Source organism: Dendroctonus ponderosae, unplaced genomic scaffold (genome assembly GCF_020466585.1).
Source record: "Dendroctonus ponderosae isolate FM_Combo_2020 unplaced genomic scaffold, Dpon_F_20191213v2 Dpon_F_20191213_28, whole genome shotgun sequence".
NCBI lineage: Eukaryota > Metazoa > Arthropoda > Insecta > Coleoptera > Curculionidae > Dendroctonus > Dendroctonus ponderosae.
The window spans coordinates 84,947-106,466 of NW_026018488.1; the positions used below are offsets into that span (position 1 = coordinate 84,947).

The window sequence follows — 21,520 nt, forward strand, 5'->3', positions numbered from 1 at the left end:
TTCGTTTGCTCACTTAAGATAATCAACAGGCACACCAGAATGGCGGCTAGGGCACCCATCGACAATTTTAGCGTCTGTCCTTCTTGAATTAGTTCGCAGTTTTCGCCCCAGAAACCATCTGGACAGTTACATCTGTACCTCAAATTTGGCTCCAAGTTGATACACGTTCCTCCATTTAGACACGGAAGATCGATACATTCGTCCTTGTCGGTGCAGTCTTTAGAATCAGCCGACATAATTCGACCCTCTCCACAGCTGCAGTACATAATAGTACATAATATTTGATCCCAAATTAAACAGAATGAAAATAATCTATAAGTCATGATTTGAAAAAATGTTCTCATTGATTTTAGAAGCAGAGACGTGGTTCTTCATTTGTAGATATCATTTACATTTTATAATATATAAATATATCTATGGAAAAAACTTTAAAATTCCTTTTCTAATAGATATTGTAATTAAAATGCACGAATAAATAATTGTTGCACCAGCACGGCTTTATTCCAACTTGATTAGAGCAAGAGTAATAGAATAAACAAGGGTGCAAGTGATTTAACAACTAAAATTCAATTAATTTCAAGCTATTGTCAATATTTAGCAATACTTGAAAGCAAACAGTATTATTTAATTTTTACTCCTAACGTTGGGCTACGATTACATATGGTATATTGTATTCTGAACAAGTAATAATTTCGCTTTTGGGGTTTTTCCAGACAGAGGAATATAAATTACTTAGCTTGTAGGTTCTGAAGAGCGCTAGCTGCGATAGTCTGGATATATTTAAAACATCAGAAATTTCTGGTGCTTGAAAATGCCGCTTTTCTGTTGGCACTATTTTGTTCTCCGGTATTTATAAGTATAAAAAGTGTATTTGGTTCAAGTTGATGTCTCACCGTTTTCGAGATGTTTCACATTGAAACATCCAGTGATTTTTTAAACCAACGAAAACTTGGTTCTTCATATTGTCGAAAATTGGCGTTTTTGTCGGCCATGGACAAAATTTGTTTTACTTCTAGTCGTTTAACGTCCACTATTATGTTGAATTTATTGAAAATGCCCGGACATAACTCATTTCGAGAAAGTTCAACAAGAAACTCCCGATCGTTTGTGTTTATAAGTAACAAATTTCAGAAGTTTTCAGTTTCAGAAGTCATCCGAAACAATAATTTTTTGCCAATATGACAATTATTTATTAAAAGGGTTAATAAATGTGTTGGAGTCAGAGGGGTTCAATTCCACAATTATTATGACATAATTGTTGATCCTGAGTCTTTTTTTCTTCTTTCTTCTTCTTATCGGGCCAAAATAAATAATGATTAATGTTTGTTACGTTTGGCTTTATTGAAAATTTGAGCATAATTTTTCTTGTATTTAGAGGCCTAACTTGGGTAACCTATTTCAAAAAATCACTCGAGGTTTCAGTTTGCAGTATCTCAAAAAATGTGAGACACATCAACTTGAACCAACTACACAAAACAAACAATAACAAAAAAACGATATTTTAAAACCCAAAAAAATGTTGGCGTTTTAAATGGCTTCAGACCATTGCAGCAATTAAATGTAAATTTGAATTCATCGATCTGAAAAAGCTCCAAACACACATTTTTCGGTAATAGAAATCAGTAAAACTGGTAAAGAGTTTTGTAACAAAAACAATAATTGTATTTACATTTTGACTCCCTCACATAAGAAACTATTAATTTTTGGATAAGACTACCTTGTCTGAAACACCACATTATTATAATATTAAGCAATATGTAATGAATTTTGTCACATTAGTTGAGGACCATGTCATGTCCCAAATAAGAATATTGTTTTTGGAGACGCTTTCAGCAATGTGAGGTACAGAAATTATTAAATTAGTCAAGTTTCACCTTTGCAAACAGTGCAACGTTACCTTTCTAAACACCAATTCCTTAAAATTTTAGTTAAATTTCAGTTAAATCGTTTCTCTCCTTTTTCCCCTCTCTCCTAAATTGTATGATTATTCGTCTGTAAACCCATTGCTGGAAAACTGTAAATTTTCTTCTAATAGGCAAGTTTTTAGCCTGCGCTGATAGCAAAACCAATGGAACATTTGTGTATGACATATGAGGAATTGATATGGAGTTATTTCTGCTCGGATTTTAACTTCATTTTATTAATCGGCTCATGTGCTTTTCGATTTCTAACTAATCTATGAAATATATACAGAACGGATGTATGAAAAAAAAATTAAAGTGAATAGAATTAATTTCATTGAAATGAGGGCACTATTACAATTATCATAAAACAGACTTTTGCTTCAATATTTTATAAATTTCTCTAAATATTACAACATGATTATAAGTAAAGTTTTCAATACCTATATCGGAGACTCTTGAGTCTTAAACTGTAGAATCGTACTGTGCTAGTGGTTGAGTGTTTGTGAAATTGTTTGTGTTCTGGTTATTTAGCTCTGTCCATTGTAATGTTATATTTTCGCACACAACTGACTCATTAACACTCACATTGAATGGTGTAATCCCGATGTATGTAAGTACAATATATTGCCAAGAAAATCAAATAAAATAACACAAACGAAGCAAAAAGAGATTAATAAAGCCAAAATATTGACGGGAATGACAAAAACACTCCCAAAACCAAGACAAAACTATACCTCTACATACTACACAAGAAAGTAAATCAAATAATGAAAAGTACATCACACACCCCAAGAATTCGTCATGCCTTTTAGAAATGCAGTATCGAAAGAATATATCTGATATTAATAAAAATTACTTTTTTAAATTAAAATTTGAACTGTGCTCATCCCTTTTTTTATAGAAAATGCTGAATTTTTAAAAACATATGTAGGAAGGTTTTTGTTTTAAGCCAATTTCTTGAATACATTTTTGCAGTCAAAACTTAATTGTTATTTACAAAACCAATCCTGCTTATGAAGGTTAAAATGCAATTAAACAAAATCTTGAATTAAATCGCTCTCAAATAAAATGTGCTTTCAATAGTTTACAAGCAAATGCCCCTTCTTATGAGGCCTTCATTTTTACTGAAAAATAATAGGATTTAAGTTAGATAAACACTAAAACCTTCACGCCAATTAGGAATTAGCTGAGATATAAGCAAATGCGAAAATATCAATTTTTATTGCTAAATAAGACTTACAAGTTAATGAATGAGTAAAATGAATTAAAGCAAACGGTCCCAAAAGTGAGTTTATGTCTATGAAAATACGCTCTTACATTACACACTTATGTGATTATTCAGTTTGTTTTCATATCGTTTCTTGTGATCTGCGATATTCTAATAAAATTTCCTTTTTTAAGAAGCTAATATAATTTGCAAATATTTCAAATAAAACATTCTTTTACGACGTAATTCTTTTAATTTAGTTTTATTGCTACGCTTGTGAATACAGAGAAAACAATTTTAAAATTCTTTCATTTTGATGAGACCGACGGGAAGATATCTTTTTGTTAGCTTTCTGCAATGAGCGTTATTGCAGCTTTACTTTGTGATCATTTAGACAATTGGTTATTGTTTTAACAAGATAATAAATGTAGATATAAAACCGGAATATTTGAGTACCTATTGTAAAGTGGGACGAATGGCACCGAGTTAATGCTTATTAACTACAACAGTTTCTTTATGTTTGGAAATGCTAATTCCGGCCAGGCACAATGGTCATTGAACTCATTCTCAAGCATCCCTTTCATGTATCTGATTCGAAGAGCAGCAATGCTGCTTACGTCTGAATTAATAGTATTTTAGTACATAAATAAAATGTATACTTTGTGATATTTACATTGAACTAAGTGGAAAATAGTTCGTTTCAAAAATCAATACTTTGTGCATGAGTCTTGGGGTATTACTAAAACATAAAGACATATTTAAATGGGAACGTACTCAGTACCTTTGCAACTGAAAATAGGTGTAACCTCGTATTCTGTTGTGAAAAGTTTGTGTGCATTTGCCTGTGTTTACTGGAATATGTAAATTCATTTACTTAAGCTGTTTAAAACTACACACTACACGATAATAACGTGTACCAATCCTCATAAATTATCCACCTGGACACAATTTTAGTCAGTATTCCTAATTATGAATATTGCCTCATACAACATTCAGTAATAATTATGGAATGTTTTATTAATGAAACCAATCAATACTTACGTGCATTCGTAGTCGTTCCACAAATCAACACATTCGAAAGGCTCTGGACAGATAACATTGGCACAGGGTTTATTGGACGAACATCCACGGTCCAGGTTCCTGGCCATAGTTGCCTGACCCCATTGAGTACCATTCATGGCTGGTGGCAGCGGCAGGTGTTTACCTTCTAGTCGGACATCATCCAAACATCCTGTAAAATAATATGTCCTTCAGTATATTAATTGTTTGCTGAAAAAATATAAGGCTTAATTCACAAATAGTTTTCTATTCTGCGAAAACTCAATAATGTGGAGAAATTGAGTCGACTCTCTTGTTAGGATTTTAATTTAATTTAGTCGATCGTAATTGGGATTCTGGATGTTCATGGGAAAGAACTGGCATTGGAAAAATAGGTATTGCAGAGGGTTGTTAACTAAGAAGATGACGGATTGTACGCATCCATTATATTTGACCACGACTAAGTTAGCAACTTGATAATAAATTATTTTGCTTGCATTCCAGAAAATATATTTCTGATGAAAGATCAATTTAATATAGCATAGAGGTTATTAAAAAATAATTAAAGATACGATTGAATGAAGCTGTTATGTTATGTCAACGAGTATCAGTGAAAATATATTTGATTAGTGAAATATATTGAAGGAAAAAATCTCCGATAAGGTTTCATTCCAAACCTTTTACCTCAGAATTTTTTTGTTTTTTTGCAGCACAAGAACTTCATGGACTCGTGCCTTTAATTGGTTTCAACAATAAAAGTGCATACTTACTAAGACGTAAGTAATAAAAATTCCATGATAATTCATCTATATAATATTCCAAAACAATTCAGAGGATGATCTATTTGGTTTAAAAAATTATTTGAAATTCAATATTCATTATACTCCGGCAAATTTAGATTCAGATTTAGTCGTGGACCTTTTCCAAGCATATTTTTTGTGGACACTGATCGGTGAATTGGAAGTATTGATTTACAATACATTACTAATATTTAGTCGAATACATTATTGATAATTTGATGACTGATTGAAATCACCCTTATTATCAATGATTGTACATACTTTCCTGACCGTGTTTCAACTCTAAATCAAAATTAATTCCTGGGTTTCAGTCATTTATTTTCTCTATTTATCGATTAAAATACGTTTCGGTGTATTTTTCCACCATCATCAGTTTTTATAAAATAACAGATAGTTCAAAATTTTTTATTAATTTAAAAGATCACAGTTCGTCAACAGCCTCATCATATCACACACTAAAATACATCACAATTGCAACACTTTAAAACATTCTAAAATTAATTAGGCCTAACAGGTGGGGTTTGTCGAAAATTCGAAGTAGCATACAGTTTGAGAAAAAATTTTACAACAAAATTTCATTTATAATTTTTCACAGGAAATGGCTGAATATTGTCAGTATTTTTAAGTAAAACGTTAGAAAATAATGCGTTTCTTGCGTAGATATTTGATTTTTGGCGCAAATTCGAAACCGGAAAAAGTTTTTTAAATTTTTCAAATTTCAAGACTTTCAAGACTACAATGCGACGAAGAAGACGAATGTTTTAATAAAATTTATTTTATATTTTTTCGCGGAAATCACCTTAAGTGAAACTTTGGAAAATTTGCTACAACTGGAAAATTCTGATATTCTGAAGAACATTTAAAAATATTATTAATTAATAGCCCTTAAAATAAATCTAAGAACAACAAAAAATAAGGTCGTCAAAATTTTACCAGGAACGGAACTGAGTTACCGCGCCGGTGGGTTAGGTTGGCGCACCAAGCCATTTGCGCTGCACTGCGCCAGCTAAAGATTCTACCCTGCAGTAATAATTGATTTAGTTAGATTGAGTATTTAGAAACCTGTTACGATGGCGACCCTAAATAAATGCTAGCGAGAGCACAGGTTGCACCGCGTTTAAGTATACAAAAAAAATTCCTTCTGAAAATATCCTTCGCACTTAAGAACGGGTGGATTATTCAAACGAAGAATTACCAATAATTTCGTGGTATCTATAAGAACTAGACAACCATCGGCTCAATACTGAACTCAAACAGATCAATTTTTTTACTATTCTTTTTCCGGCATTCTAAGTTGCTAGTAAAATACCTTACTGTTTTACTTAAAAACTTATTTTACTGTTGGGCCATTCCATTTAGTTTCAGTTATTTACCGTCCCAGCTAAGTCTGCATCAAACTTCTGACTTGTTTACAAAAAAAATTACTCAATGAGATATATCTTAAAGTAGGTATTTACTTTGTTCCATTTGTTTCCAACAGTTTGATCTTTAGTTAGATGAATAACTATTAACAAAAGAAAATATGGAAATTAATTCAATGACAATTAAGTGAGTGCGGATAAGACATCGAACTGGCTACTGTTGCATCCTCCAGAGTTTTCACGCCTTTAAAGTTTTAGCGTCAGACTCAACAAAATGGGGAAAACTTTAAAAGTTTCCGTTCGAAAACGTTAGGAATTACATATTTTCACCACCACCACCTTTCAGTGAACCATCGTTGAACAAAGATCTCAAATGTAAACTGAACGATATTAATTCAGAACAAATTTTTTTTATAGTAACTTCAGAGTTCTTTCACTTTGCTTCCCTCAGTCGTATTTGCATTTTATCTAAATGCATATTTAAGCTTTATTGGTGACGACTAATGATCTATTTTTACATCATTTATTCAAAGTCGCTGAGGTTTAACTCAAATAGGCTGATTTATCACCTTCATTCAAAGCTTCTCGCTTATGTCCATTTTGTCACTGATATTCACAATTTATGACTCTCATCGATCTGTTAATTAATTAAATAAAGAATAGGGGTTGGCAACGCCGCCTAGTTGGGCAAAATTACGGTAGAGGTGGTTGCCTATATAAGGGTGGCATCCCTCATCCTTTTGAAGAAGAAGAAAGTTGTAAAAACGATTTGTACCACTAAGAATACTCGAGCCTACCTGGCTGTACTAATATATACAGTTTGATTAAATACTATACAAGTGCCTTCTTATCCAAAAATTTAAACACGGCTAGCTTACCCAGCCACACGAAAGCGTTGGAGCTAGCACTTAAACAAATGGAATCATTTAAAACTCGCCACACAATGTCACATTTTCGATTTTCTTGGTTCTAAATCAAATAACTTTTGATCGAATCGATGAATTGAAGGTAATCAGGAATATTAAAAAAATGCGTTAAGCAAGTCCATTTGTAGGACAGTGAAAATTTGCGAAGTTAATAAATTTTGGAAAAAAAGAAAAGAAAAAACTTCCAGAGAACGTTTGTAAGCGAAAGCAAGTCAAGTATAATCTAATACATCGTATATTAGATTTATAAATTATAAAAACACAATAGTCATTAAGATCAAGTAAGTGTTGTTAGCTACTAGCACAATTTATCAATTTCGTACAATTTTTCCTGATCTATATATCTTTAAAACGCCTTAATTATTATTTATCCAAGATTCATGATTACCTAAGCTTCTTAAAAAATAATTTAATTTTCATTTCATATTCATTAACTAGATCCAAATTTTGATTGATTTTAAAGCAAGAAAATCGGAAATGTGGCACTGTAGGCCACTTGCAATATGTCATCTTTAGAAGCAAAATGAATAAATAACTTATGAAAATGAACATGGAAAGCGGTATGGTACTGTTGCAACTGTAGCTGCAGATGTACATCTCATATCCAAATTTATTTCATAAAATGAATTCTTATGCTTGCGATCAATCGGTTGCAATATATTCGAGTTTCTAAGTAAAAGATTTAAACAAACTTCAGTCAACTCACAGTAAATGGGGCAAGACAAAGAAGTAAAATCTAAAAAATAGGAGTTATTTATTCAAATGTCGAAAACAGTTACTAGAGCGAGTCGTGCTGTAATCGGTTTTTATGCTCCAGTGAATTTGGGAAAATTGGATTTTTTACATGCGAAATATTATCAGAGCTCCAAGGGTAATTGATAAGATATCACTGATGTATTATTGATTTATATTTTGAATAAACCTTCTGCTTCTATACATTTTGCACTGATTCCACTGAGGAAATTAAAATAGTTTTTATAACCTTTGATTGTTCACTTTAGGCAAACAAAGGGAAACAAATTTTAAATTATTTTTTGTTTCTGACAACTGAGCGTAATTTAATTTAAAAATGAAGTTCGAGCATTTCTAATTCACTGTAAAACAAGTTTTAGGAGACAACGTTCACTAAGTTTAAAAGTTTATAGTCACACTAGTTTGCCTAGACCGGAGAGTTGGAACTTTAAATTAGATATACCCTGAAACTAGTTATGACTTGACTCTAGTTTGATTAGTTTGTAATTACATTTTTAACAAATTATATTCCAATTGGATATTCACTTTTTCCCTATTTAACTAAATTAGCCGAAGTTGAATGGGGGTTGAGAAATTCTGAATTGAATGGAAACTTTACATTTCTCACAAGCAGGCAACGCATATATTAAGACGATTAGGTTAAAATTGTAGTTGAAAAATGCATTAAATTTGATGATAAATTTACACAATATAGTGAAGTAAAATAAGGCTTACATTCTCAGGCAAGTCCAAACTGAATACATACCCAAAAGTCCCATCAGACACCCTATAACAGTTAATATAAAGTCTTTGGAAGGTAAAATTGCTCCTGCTGAGGCCAATTCCAGCTCGCAGTTTAATCCTGTGTGCCCTGAAGGGCAGACGCACTCATATCTTAAGGGTGGATTATGATCAACACATCTACCCCCGTTTGTGCATGGAAGCCAATCGCATTCATTTACATTGGCACAATTACCGTCTTGAAGCCGATAGCCGGCCTGGCATCTAAAATAATACCTTTGGTGAGCACTTGCAAAAATTGAAAGAGACTACACCTTTTATAGGACTGCAGAGGGACTGAGTATATTCATCTATTTGTTGATTCGTTACAATTAATTGCGTACAACTATGAAGTAACAATACAACATAGTTTCTGCGTTATAATGGTTAATTCTAGCAAATTTTGTTTTCTTAGCTATAATTACAATTATTTCTAACCCAAACCCACAAGTACTCTGCTCCCAGTAATTTACCATTGAATTATTTATTATTACGTTTTCGTTCGTAATCTCATGTAGCATCTAGTAGCAAATATCGGACACTTCAAATGATACTGTAAAATCCAAAATTCAATCGGATTTTTTGGGCGCAACATTTTGAAATTAGTTACTACCAACTGCATTATGGTGACGAAATTGCTATTTAAATGAAAACCTTTCCTTCACTGTGATGGATGACAAAATTTGCGGCATGATTCCAGAGAGGTATAATTTTCAGAGATATTATAGGAAATTTATGCCCAATTTGCAATGTGGAAAATTCAATATATTCGACACTGATCACAGTAGAATGGAGCATTTGCGGGGAACTGGAATTTACGTACAGGGTAACGAAATCATCAATTTTACCTTGCATGGAATTGATAAATGGCATCGAATTTCAACTTCAAATGGACCAGATATAAAAATATGCTGGTTACATCTATTTGCCCAACATAAATATTTCTTAGAACCAGCACCTCTAGAATACTTGTAAATAGACATTGTAAGCTATTGGGAAATCGGATCTTTTATCATGATAAATTCAATATTTCTACTGGGATGTTTTCAAGTTGTCATTTTATATCAAACATCAAGACTTACTCCTCCTGGCTTAAATGTTAATTTTGTAGTCTGAAATTAAAAAGGAAGTAGAAAAATCTTGAAAGAAAGGCATTTTTTTCATAAATTTGCCAAAATGAAGTGACGTTCTAACGGAATTTGCCTAGGAAGCAACTAGCTAGAAAAAGCTCGGAAAATGTCTCTATGAGATTATGCTGCTTGAGTTAATGAGGTTAATTAGAATTTTTGCGACTGCGAAGAAAATTAAACGGTATATTAACAGACAGACGTTAGATTTATCATCATTGTCATCATATACAGCTTGTCTCGTGCACTGCCACAATCTTAGGGGCCTTCCACTATCGTTATCCGGCCGTTTTGAGGAAATCCTTATCAATCGACAGTTTTTCATGATTTATGTGTATTGGCTCTGGATCGCCATTCTAATATTTTCGTCCATATTTTATATGTCATTTTTGCGACGTGGTCGGCCCAGTTCCATAAGTGGAAGACTCCCTATTGCATCCGTAAGTTTTGTGCTTCTATGTAGTTGTTTATTTCGCATTTTTTTCTCGCGATGGCATGCCTAACTTAGACCTCTCCAGGACTCGTTAATTATGTTAATTGTTTTATTGGCAGTATTTTGTGTGAATGTTAATATTTCCGAGGCAAACATCTATTAGTGAAACGAAACGTCGGTGATTATTCATGGTATTGGCATAGGCAATTGGGTTTTGGCCATGTTAAGTTTCAAGCCCACTATTTATGAAGCTCCGGAGAGTTCTGAGACCATTTTAAATGCCTTATCTGGAACGTCTGAGATCATCTAGATATCGTGGACAGAACTTGAATGGTTTAGCTTTTCTCCATTTATCCTTTTAGGCCTTTATTGCATAATTCAACTTTTTTTAAACATCTCATGTTGTGATAAGTTTGATAGAAATTGAGCTTCAATTCAATATGTTTTATTAGGTAGGCCTGGTTAACACTGTGTTGAGTTGCGCTTTTGAGTTGTTGTCGCTCTCTGAGTTAATCAGTTTTAACTCATCGGTTAATGATTTATAAGTCATTTATTAAAGTGTAACATCTAAAACAAAGGATCATCAAAATTTTCCCAGTAACGTTTGTTTGAAAGTACTGACTGTTTGGTTTTTGACCTAAAACGGGAAAAACTGGAAGTTTTGAAGAGCCTTAAAAATTCTTCAAAGCGATGAGGGTGACGAGTTTTCCAAATAATTGATTATAAATATTCGCCTGTTTTGCTTGAGAAAATATTTTTGAGAAAAAAACCCAAAAAAATGATTAGGGGTTTGTCGAAAATTCGAAGTAGCATACAGTTTGAGAAAAAATTTTACAACAAAATTTCATTTATAATTTTTCACAGGAAATGGCTGAATATTGTCAGTATTTTTAAGTAAAACGTTAGAAAATAATGCGTTTCTTGCGTAGATATTTGATTTTTGGCGCAAATTCGAAACCGGAAAAAGTTTTTTAAATTTTTCAAATTTCAAGACTTTCAAGACTACAATGCGACGAAGAAGACGAATGTTTTAATAAAATTTATTTTATATTTTTTCGCGGAAATCACCTTAAGTGAAACTTTGGAAAATTTGCTACAACTGGAAAATTCTGATATTCTGAAGAACATTTAAAAATATTATTAATTAATAGCCCTTAAAATAAATCTAAGAACAACAAAAAATAAGGTCGTCAAAATTTTACCAGGAACGGAACTGAGTTACCGCGCCGGTGGGTTAGGTTGGCGCACCAAGCCATTTGCGCTGCACTGCGCCAGCTAAAGATTCTACCCTGCAGTAATAATTGATTTAGTTAGATTGAGTATTTAGAAACCTGTTACGATGGCGACCCTAAATAAATGCTAGCGAGAGCACAGGTTGCACCGCGTTTAAGTATACAAAAAAAATTCCTTCTGAAAATATCCTTCGCACTTAAGAACGGGTGGATTATTCAAACGAAGAATTACCAATAATTTCGTGGTATCTATAAGAACTAGACAACCATCGGCTCAATACTGAACTCAAACAGATCAATTTTTTTACTATTCTTTTTCCGGCATTCTAAGTTGCTAGTAAAATACCTTACTGTTTTACTTAAAAACTTATTTTACTGTTGGGCCATTCCATTTAGTTTCAGTTATTTACCGTCCCAGCTAAGTCTGCATCAAACTTCTGACTTGTTTACAAAAAAAATTACTCAATGAGATATATCTTAAAGTAGGTATTTACTTTGTTCCATTTGTTTCCAACAGTTTGATCTTTAGTTAGATGAATAACTATTAACAAAAGAAAATATGGAAATTAATTCAATGACAATTAAGTGAGTGCGGATAAGACATCGAACTGGCTACTGTTGCATCCTCCAGAGTTTTCACGCCTTTAAAGTTTTAGCGTCAGACTCAACAAAATGGGGAAAACTTTAAAAGTTTCCGTTCGAAAACGTTAGGAATTACATATTTTCACCACCACCACCTTTCAGTGAACCATCGTTGAACAAAGATCTCAAATGTAAACTGAACGATATTAATTCAGAACAAATTTTTTTTATAGTAACTTCAGAGTTCTTTCACTTTGCTTCCCTCAGTCGTATTTGCATTTTATCTAAATGCATATTTAAGCTTTATTGGTGACGACTAATGATCTATTTTTACATCATTTATTCAAAGTCGCTGAGGTTTAACTCAAATAGGCTGATTTATCACCTTCATTCAAAGCTTCTCGCTTATGTCCATTTTGTCACTGATATTCACAATTTATGACTCTCATCGATCTTTCCATTGTTTTCCTTAATAATTTTCCAGCGATCAGTTGTTATTTTCATTTGCTAATTCCGAAAATCACGGTTGTCCTTTTGGTAATTCAAATTCCGAGAATATGCCTTTGTACTTTCATTATTGAAATTGTTTTAATTCCAAATCATTTCCCTACGGCATATTGTTAATTATTGTTCATTTGATGAGCAATGCATATTGGATAAAACTTGGTTTTGTTTGTCAGGATTAATTTAGTGGTCAAATTCGACTTAAAATTTGGCGTATAAAAAATTAGAAAAAAAAAGCAAAAACATTTTTATTTTAAAATTGCCTCTGTTTAAATGTGTAAGCAAGATTCACTTATTTTTAATAACGTGTTGGTGTTATTATATTTTTCCTTTCCTGGGTTTCAGTCAAAATGCGAAATCGTTTTTGTTTCATATCGTTTACTTCATATAACGTTTTGGCGAGACAATAGCGCCTTCATCAGATTTAAAATTCAACACAAACCCATAATTGGGAAACATTAGATTCTTTTAGGTCTTGCCTGACTTGAAACCTCACATTTGATTGAATAGTTTCAAGACAGCTAAGCCCTAAAAGAATCTAATGTTTTCTAATTATAGGTTTATGAAATAAACAAAATGAAAAAAAAAATTCACATTTTGACTGAAACCCAGGAAAGAAAAAAAACAATTACACGCAGTCAGGAAAATAAATCAAAATAACGTGTTATTTGATATTTTTTATGTGTTTGAAGCAATTCAATTTCCTTTACTGTTTTTGGTATTACTTTTGCGTTTACGATGTCTTTATTGTGTACAGAAATATTAATCTACAGAGAAAGTGTGAACGGGCTGTGCTTTTTAACATTGTTTTATCTGTTTTGTTTTCAACTTTACTTTAATGTGGCGTACATATTTTATACAAGATTATTTTTTGGTTAAAGTATACATTTAGAAAGAATGACATTGATAAACTTTGAGACTTTTTGAAAAACACTTGTAGCTAAATTAATGCCTAGTAGAAACGTGGAAATGCTTTTAAGTTTTTTAGTTTAAATACATAGCTTGAAAATGTATTAACACAATTTGAATGTTCAATAACTATAGGTGGGTCGAGATAATCATAAATTTGTATTTTCTTATCGCACCCATGTTATTTATCAATATAATGTTAAGATGTATTACAGAATTGCGTCTCATCTCAAAAACTTAAAAATGGTGTCCGAAATTTGCAGAACTTTATCAGGCAACTTTCTCAGTTGCTGTTAACTATGGGTGCAATAATTGAATATTAGTACCTATTAAGTTTTGTTACTTGTAACAAAAATGCATTTTTGTGTGTATCGTCTTCCAATGTGCTAGCCTAGAATTATTTGATATTGTTGTTGCCTACTTTTTTATTCGTTTACTCGAGTTTACAAAACAATATCCTAAGAGTTCATGTACAGTTGCTTTACTTATGTATGCGATACATTTTTTAAGATTTTTCTCCGAACACATTCATTTATATCGGGTGGAGTAATAATTCAATAAGATCATCCACTTAATTTATCAACTTAATCTTTTTGCTACATTACTGTGTTTCACAAAAATGGTAAAATATTCACAAAAACTCGGAAATTGCCACATTAATAGAGAAAAATATTCTGCAGTATTCGGCAGTAAACAGTAAGCTTAACTATAGTGTGAATTTAGTTCCGATTGAGCTCTTGGTTTAAACTTCAAATAAAAGGCGATATTTGATATGATATACAACATTAAACCAAAATGTTATGCATTATACCACTTTCTGGTCATTTCCCAGCATCAGATTGGCCTGGAGCACTGGAGTTAAACAATAAGATAATAAAATTAAGCTCCAGCTTAAATTTTGAATAATTCTTGAAGTCAGAAGTTTTAAAAGACAGTTTTGATTAGTTGAAATTTCGTTTTCGAATTGAAAATTTTCGAGTTGAGCAACAGTTCTATTTTTAAGTGATTTCTTCGCGTGTTGTTTCTTTACACATTATTTTTAGAAACGCAAAATTAATCTGTAATTATTTTCAGTTCTCACGTTGTGTATTAATGACTTTAGTGACTGCAGCTGATTGAAATGCATACACATATAAATGGCTCCAAATGTAAAATTAAATTCGTCAAGAACGTTTGGAGCGCTTTTCGTTTAGTTGTTTTTGACTTTCGTTAAGTTGAATCTTAAAATTTGTCTTTGGAAATATTACCATGCGAACAAGCACTTGCTTCAAAAAGTAAATACATACAGTAAAATTTTGACATTTTTGCTTTAAGCGATAAACTTTTTGCGTTAACAACAAATCGCGTCTCACTGTGCTGCACTGTAAATTGCGCTTCTAATTCTCTTAATTTTTTTCTAACGAAATTATAGTTACCTCATACATCCTAACGCTGGAGGTGGGAAGTAAATTTGGGACATCCTGTTTAGAGTACCAAATCGTGGTTCTAGTAAGCTTTTATGCATATTTTGTACATCTCTGATTTTCAATTTGACTTAAGCAACTTTTCTCGTTTAGAATAAATTAGGAGATACTCTAGACGCAAAAGGCTAATCTGGGAATTTAGCAGCAGTGCTGCTGCTTGTTTTAGAGACTTTCTGATCAACTTAAAATAGCAAATAATGAGATATCTTTATGCGTTGTAATGCACAAAGTAGTTCCTGCAAACAATGAAATAAACGCCTCGGATGAGAAATTAAACTAGATAACTGAAACATGATCGGTGTAGTTTTCGCGAAATTTACATAATTATCAACTTGGACACCTCATCGCGGGCACATTTAATGGCATAGCCTATGCGCATGTTAGATCTTGTACGCTGAAAACTTTAGGATAAGATAGTAATTCAACTCCTGGAACAATGTATATTTTATCTGCATGCAAAACCGATGCAACACTAACTGTAAAACAGTTAGCGTGTAAAGTTTCATAAAGTTGTTTCAAAGTTTATAGTGGCACTGTGAGTCGAATTTTAATTATCTATATTGTGTTTCCGTAACACTGTTTCTTACTTTCTGAGAACTCCAGTATAAACAGATTTATAAATAGATTTGGAAGTTTTCCTGTTGAAGAGTTAGGTACTTAAAGTTTATAAAATTTCCAATTGCATTGAACAACTGTTGAGGCGAATTAAAGGAGTTAAATTTTGTCGGTTTTCTTTCCTACAAACAAATAATTAGTTTTTCAGTCTGGAGTCCTGAAACTTCGGACAACTGGCGAGTGAGACTTTTAAGTCCCTATTTATATTCCAACTTTATCATAACATTTACCACATACAATCAACAAACATGCACTAGTCTACATGCGTATTCTTTATGCTATAGGTGCGTTAATAAATGTAAGTGCTTTCAGATATAGCAGTGGTAAAATTTGGAGATTTCTTCCTTCTTCTCAAAAAATACTATTAACTTGCACAATTCTACTGGATTATTTGCTCGAGAGTCCTCCTAAATTACCAACTGCTATTCAAAGTAAACATGAATTCGTTTGCTCACTTAAGATAATCAACAGGCACACCAGAATGGCGGCTAGGGCACCCATCGACAATTTTAGCGTCTGTCCTTCTTGAATTAGTTCGCAGTTTTCGCCCCAGAAACCATCTGGACAGTTACATCTGTACCTCAAATTTGGCTCCAAGTTGATACACGTTCCTCCATTTAGACACGGAAGATCGATACATTCGTCCTTGTCGGTGCAGTCTTTAGAATCAGCCGACATAATTCGACCCTCTCCACAGCTGCAGTACATAATAGTACATAATATTTGATCCCAAATTAAACAGAATGAAAATAATCTATAAGTCATGATTTGAAAAAATGTTCTCATTGATTTTAGAAGCAGAGACGTGGTTCTTCATTTGTAGATATCATTTACATTTTATAATATATAAATATATCTATGGAAAAAACTTTAAAATTCCTTTTCTAATAGATATTGTAATTAAAATGCACGAATAAATAATTGTTGCACCAGCACGGCTTTATTCCAACTTGATTAGAGCAAGAGTAATAGAATAAACAAGGGTGCAAGTGATTTAACAACTAAAATTCAATTAATTTCAAGCTATTGTCAATATTTAGCAATACTTGAAAGCAAACAGTATTATTTAATTTTTACTCCTAACGTTGGGCTACGATTACATATGGTATATTGTATTCTGAACAAGTAATAATTTCGCTTTTGGGGTTTTTCCAGACAGAGGAATATAAATTACTTAGCTTGTAGGTTCTGAAGAGCGCTAGCTGCGATAGTCTGGATATATTTAAAACATCAGAAATTTCTGGTGCTTGAAAATGCCGCTTTTCTGTTGGCACTATTTTGTTCTCCGGTATTTATAAGTATAAAAAGTGTATTTGGTTCAAGTTGATGTCTCACCGTTTTCGAGATGTTTCACATTGAAACATCCAGTGATTTTTTAAACCAACGAAAACTTGGTTCTTCATATTGTCGAAAATTGGCGTTTTTGTCGGCCATGGACAAAATTTGTTTTACTTCTAGTCGTTTAACGTCCACTATTATGTTGAATTTATTGAAAATGCCCGGACATAACTCATTTCGAGAAAGTTCAACAAGAAACTCCCGATCGTTTGTGTTTATAAGTAACAAATTTCAGAAGTTTTCAGTTTCAGAAGTCATCCGAAACAATAATTTTTTGCCAATATGACAATTATTTATTAAAAGGGTTAATAAATGTGTTGGAGTCAGAGGGGTTCAATTCCACAATTATTATGACATAATTGTTGATCCTGAGTCTTTTTTTCTTCTTTCTTCTTCTTATCGGGCCAAAATAAATAATGATTAATGTTTGTTACGTTTGGCTTTATTGAAAATTTGAGCATAATTTTTCTTGTATTTAGAGGCCTAACTTGGGTAACCTATTTCAAAAAATCACTCGAGGTTTCAGTTTGCAGTATCTCAAAAAATGTGAGACACATCAACTTGAACCAACTACACAAAACAAACAATAACAAAAAAACGATATTTTAAAACCCAAAAAAATGTTGGCGTTTTAAATGGCTTCAGACCATTGCAGCAATTAAATGTAAATTTGAATTCATCGATCTGAAAAAGCTCCAAACACACATTTTTCGGTAATAGAAATCAGTAAAACTGGTAAAGAGTTTTGTAACAAAAACAATAATTGTATTTACATTTTGACTCCCTCACATAAGAAACTATTAATTTTTGGATAAGACTACCTTGTCTGAAACACCACATTATTATAATATTAAGCAATATGTAATGAATTTTGTCACATTAGTTGAGGACCATGTCATGTCCCAAATAAGAATATTGTTTTTGGAGACGCTTTCAGCAATGTGAGGTACAGAAATTATTAAATTAGTCAAGTTTCACCTTTGCAAACAGTGCAACGTTACCTTTCTAAACACCAATTCCTTAAAATTTTAGTTAAATTTCAGTTAAATCGTTTCTCTCCTTTTTCCCCTCTCTCCTAAATTGTATGATTATTCGTCTGTAAACCCATTGCTGGAAAACTGTAAATTTTCTTCTAATAGGCAAGTTTTTAGCCTGCGCTGATAGCAAAACCAATGGAACATTTGTGTATGACATATGAGGAATTGATATGGAGTTATTTCTGCTCGGATTTTAACTTCATTTTATTAATCGGCTCATGTGCTTTTCGATTTCTAACTAATCTATGAAATATATACAGAACGGATGTATGAAAAAAAAATTAAAGTGAATAGAATTAATTTCATTGAAATGAGGGCACTATTACAATTATCATAAAACAGACTTTTGCTTCAATATTTTATAAATTTCTCTAAATATTACAACATGATTATAAGTAAAGTTTTCAATACCTATATCGGAGACTCTTGAGTCTTAAACTGTAGAATCGTACTGTGCTAGTGGTTGAGTGTTTGTGAAATTGTTTGTGTTCTGGTTATTTAGCTCTGTCCATTGTAATGTTATATTTTCGCACACAACTGACTCATTAACACTCACATTGAATGGTGTAATCCCGATGTATGTAAGTACAATATATTGCCAAGAAAATCAAATAAAATAACACAAACGAAGCAAAAAGAGATTAATAAAGCCAAAATATTGACGGGAATGACAAAAACACTCCCAAAACCAAGACAAAACTATACCTCTACATACTACACAAGAAAGTAAATCAAATAATGAAAAGTACATCACACACCCCAAGAATTCGTCATGCCTTTTAGAAATGCAGTATCGAAAGAATATATCTGATATTAATAAAAATTACTTTTTTAAATTAAAATTTGAACTGTGCTCATCCCTTTTTTTATAGAAAATGCTGAATTTTTAAAAACATATGTAGGAAGGTTTTTGTTTTAAGCCAATTTCTTGAATACATTTTTGCAGTCAAAACTTAATTGTTATTTACAAAACCAATCCTGCTTATGAAGGTTAAAATGCAATTAAACAAAATCTTGAATTAAATCGCTCTCAAATAAAATGTGCTTTCAATAGTTTACAAGCAAATGCCCCTTCTTATGAGGCCTTCATTTTTACTGAAAAATAATAGGATTTAAGTTAGATAAACACTAAAACCTTCACGCCAATTAGGAATTAGCTGAGATATAAGCAAATGCGAAAATATCAATTTTTATTGCTAAATAAGACTTACAAGTTAATGAATGAGTAAAATGAATTAAAGCAAACGGTCCCAAAAGTGAGTTTATGTCTATGAAAATACGCTCTTACATTACACACTTATGTGATTATTCAGTTTGTTTTCATATCGTTTCTTGTGATCTGCGATATTCTAATAAAATTTCCTTTTTTAAGAAGCTAATATAATTTGCAAATATTTCAAATAAAACATTCTTTTACGACGTAATTCTTTTAATTTAGTTTTATTGCTACGCTTGTGAATACAGAGAAAACAATTTTAAAATTCTTTCATTTTGATGAGACCGACGGGAAGATATCTTTTTGTTAGCTTTCTGCAATGAGCGTTATTGCAGCTTTACTTTGTGATCATTTAGACAATTGGTTATTGTTTTAACAAGATAATAAATGTAGATATAAAACCGGAATATTTGAGTACCTATTGTAAAGTGGGACGAATGGCACCGAGTTAATGCTTATTAACTACAACAGTTTCTTTATGTTTGGAAATGCTAATTCCGGCCAGGCACAATGGTCATTGAACTCATTCTCAAGCATCCCTTTCATGTATCTGATTCGAAGAGCAGCAATGCTGCTTACGTCTGAATTAATAGTATTTTAGTACATAAATAAAATGTATACTTTGTGATATTTACATTGAACTAAGTGGAAAATAGTTCGTTTCAAAAATCAATACTTTGTGCATGAGTCTTGGGGTATTACTAAAACATAAAGACATATTTAAATGGGAACGTACTCAGTACCTTTGCAACTGAAAATAGGTGTAACCTCGTATTCTGTTGTGAAAAGTTTGTGTGCATTTGCCTGTGTTTACTGGAATATGTAAATTCATTTACTTAAGCTGTTTAAAACTACACACTACACGATAATAACGTGTACCAATCCTCATAAATTATCCACCTGGACACAATTTTAGTCAGTATTCCTAATTATGAATATTGCCTCATACAACATTCAGTAATAATTATGGAATGTTTTATTAATGAAACCAATCAATACTTACGTGCATTCGTAGTCGTTCCACAAATCAACACATTCGAAAGGCTCTGGACAGATAACATTGGCACAGGGTTTATTGGACGAACATCCACGGTCCAGGTTCCTGGCCATAGTTGCCTGACCCCATTGAGTACCATTCATGGCTGGTGGCAGCGGCAGGTGTTTACCTTCTAGTCGGACATCATCCAAACATCCTGTAAAATAATATGTCCTTCAGTATATTAATTGTTTGCTGAAAAAATATAAGGCTTAATTCACAAATAGTTTTCTATTCTGCGAAAACTCAATAATGTGGAGAAATTGAGTCGACTCTCTTGTTAGGATTTTAATTTAATTTAGTCGATCGTAATTGGGATTCTGGATGTTCATGGGAAAGAACTGGCATTGGAAAAATAGGTATTGCAGAGGGTTGTTAACTAAGAAGATGACGGATTGTACGCATCCATTATATTTGACCACGACTAAGTTAGCAACTTGATAATAAATTATTTTGCTTGCATTCCAGAAAATATATTTCTGATGAAAGATCAATTTAATATAGCATAGAGGTTATTAAAAAATAATTAAAGATACGATTGAATGAAGCTGTTATGTTATGTCAACGAGTATCAGTGAAAATATATTTGATTAGTGAAATATATTGAAGGAAAAAATCTCCGATAAGGTTTCATTCCAAACCTTTTACCTCAGAATTTTTTTGTTTTTTTGCAGCACAAGAACTTCATGGACTCGTGCCTTTAATTGGTTTCAACAATAAAAGTGCATACTTACTAAGACGTAAGTAATAAAAATTCCATGATAATTCATCTATATAATATTCCAAAACAATTCAGAGGATGATCTATTTGGTTTAAAAAATTATTTGAAATTCAATATTCATTATACTCCGGCAAATTTAGATTCAGATTTAGTCGTGGACCTTTTCCAAGCATATTTTTTGTGGACACTGATCGGTGAATTGGAAGTATTGATTTACAATACATTACTAATATTTAGTCGAATACATTATTGATAATTTGATGACTGATTGAAATCACCCTTATTATCAATGATTGTACATACTTTCCTGACCGTGTTTCAACTCTAAATCAAAATTAATTCCTGGGTTTCAGTCATTTATTTTCTCTATTTATCGATTAAAATACGTTTCGGTGTATTTTTCCACCATCATCAGTTTTTATAAAATAACAGATAGTTCAAAATTTTTTATTAATTTAAAAGATCACAGTTCGTCAACAGCCTCATCATATCACACACTAAAATACATCACAATTGCAACACTTTAAAACATTCTAAAATTAATTAGGCCTAACAGGT

General features: G+C 32.0%; 2 protein-coding genes across 2 annotated transcripts in view; both read right to left on the bottom strand.

Annotated features, from left to right (window-relative positions):
* The window catches only part of LOC109536861 (neural-cadherin-like), a 36,238-nt gene extending 21,199 nt beyond the window's left edge, over positions 1 to 15,039 (bottom strand). Inside the window, exons 1-4 of the mRNA XM_048664489.1 lie at positions 14,951 to 15,039; positions 8,735 to 8,973; positions 4,153 to 4,342; positions 14 to 255 (exon numbers count right to left, since the gene is read on the bottom strand). Coding sequence (XP_048520446.1) covers positions 14 to 255; positions 4,153 to 4,342; positions 8,735 to 8,973; positions 14,951 to 15,039 — 760 coding nt within the window. The remainder of the gene's footprint in view (positions 1 to 13; positions 256 to 4,152; positions 4,343 to 8,734; positions 8,974 to 14,950) is intronic.
* Positions 15,040 to 16,008: 969 nt separating this feature from the next.
* Positions 16,009 to 20,397, bottom strand: LOC125503743 (putative neural-cadherin 2; the record flags this gene model as incomplete). Its single annotated transcript, XM_048664490.1, has 2 exons — positions 16,009 to 16,310; positions 20,208 to 20,397. Coding segments are annotated over 2 exons (461 nt in total), but the record flags the coding sequence as incomplete, so codon positions are not given.
* Between the last annotated feature and the right edge of the window lie 1,123 nt (positions 20,398 to 21,520).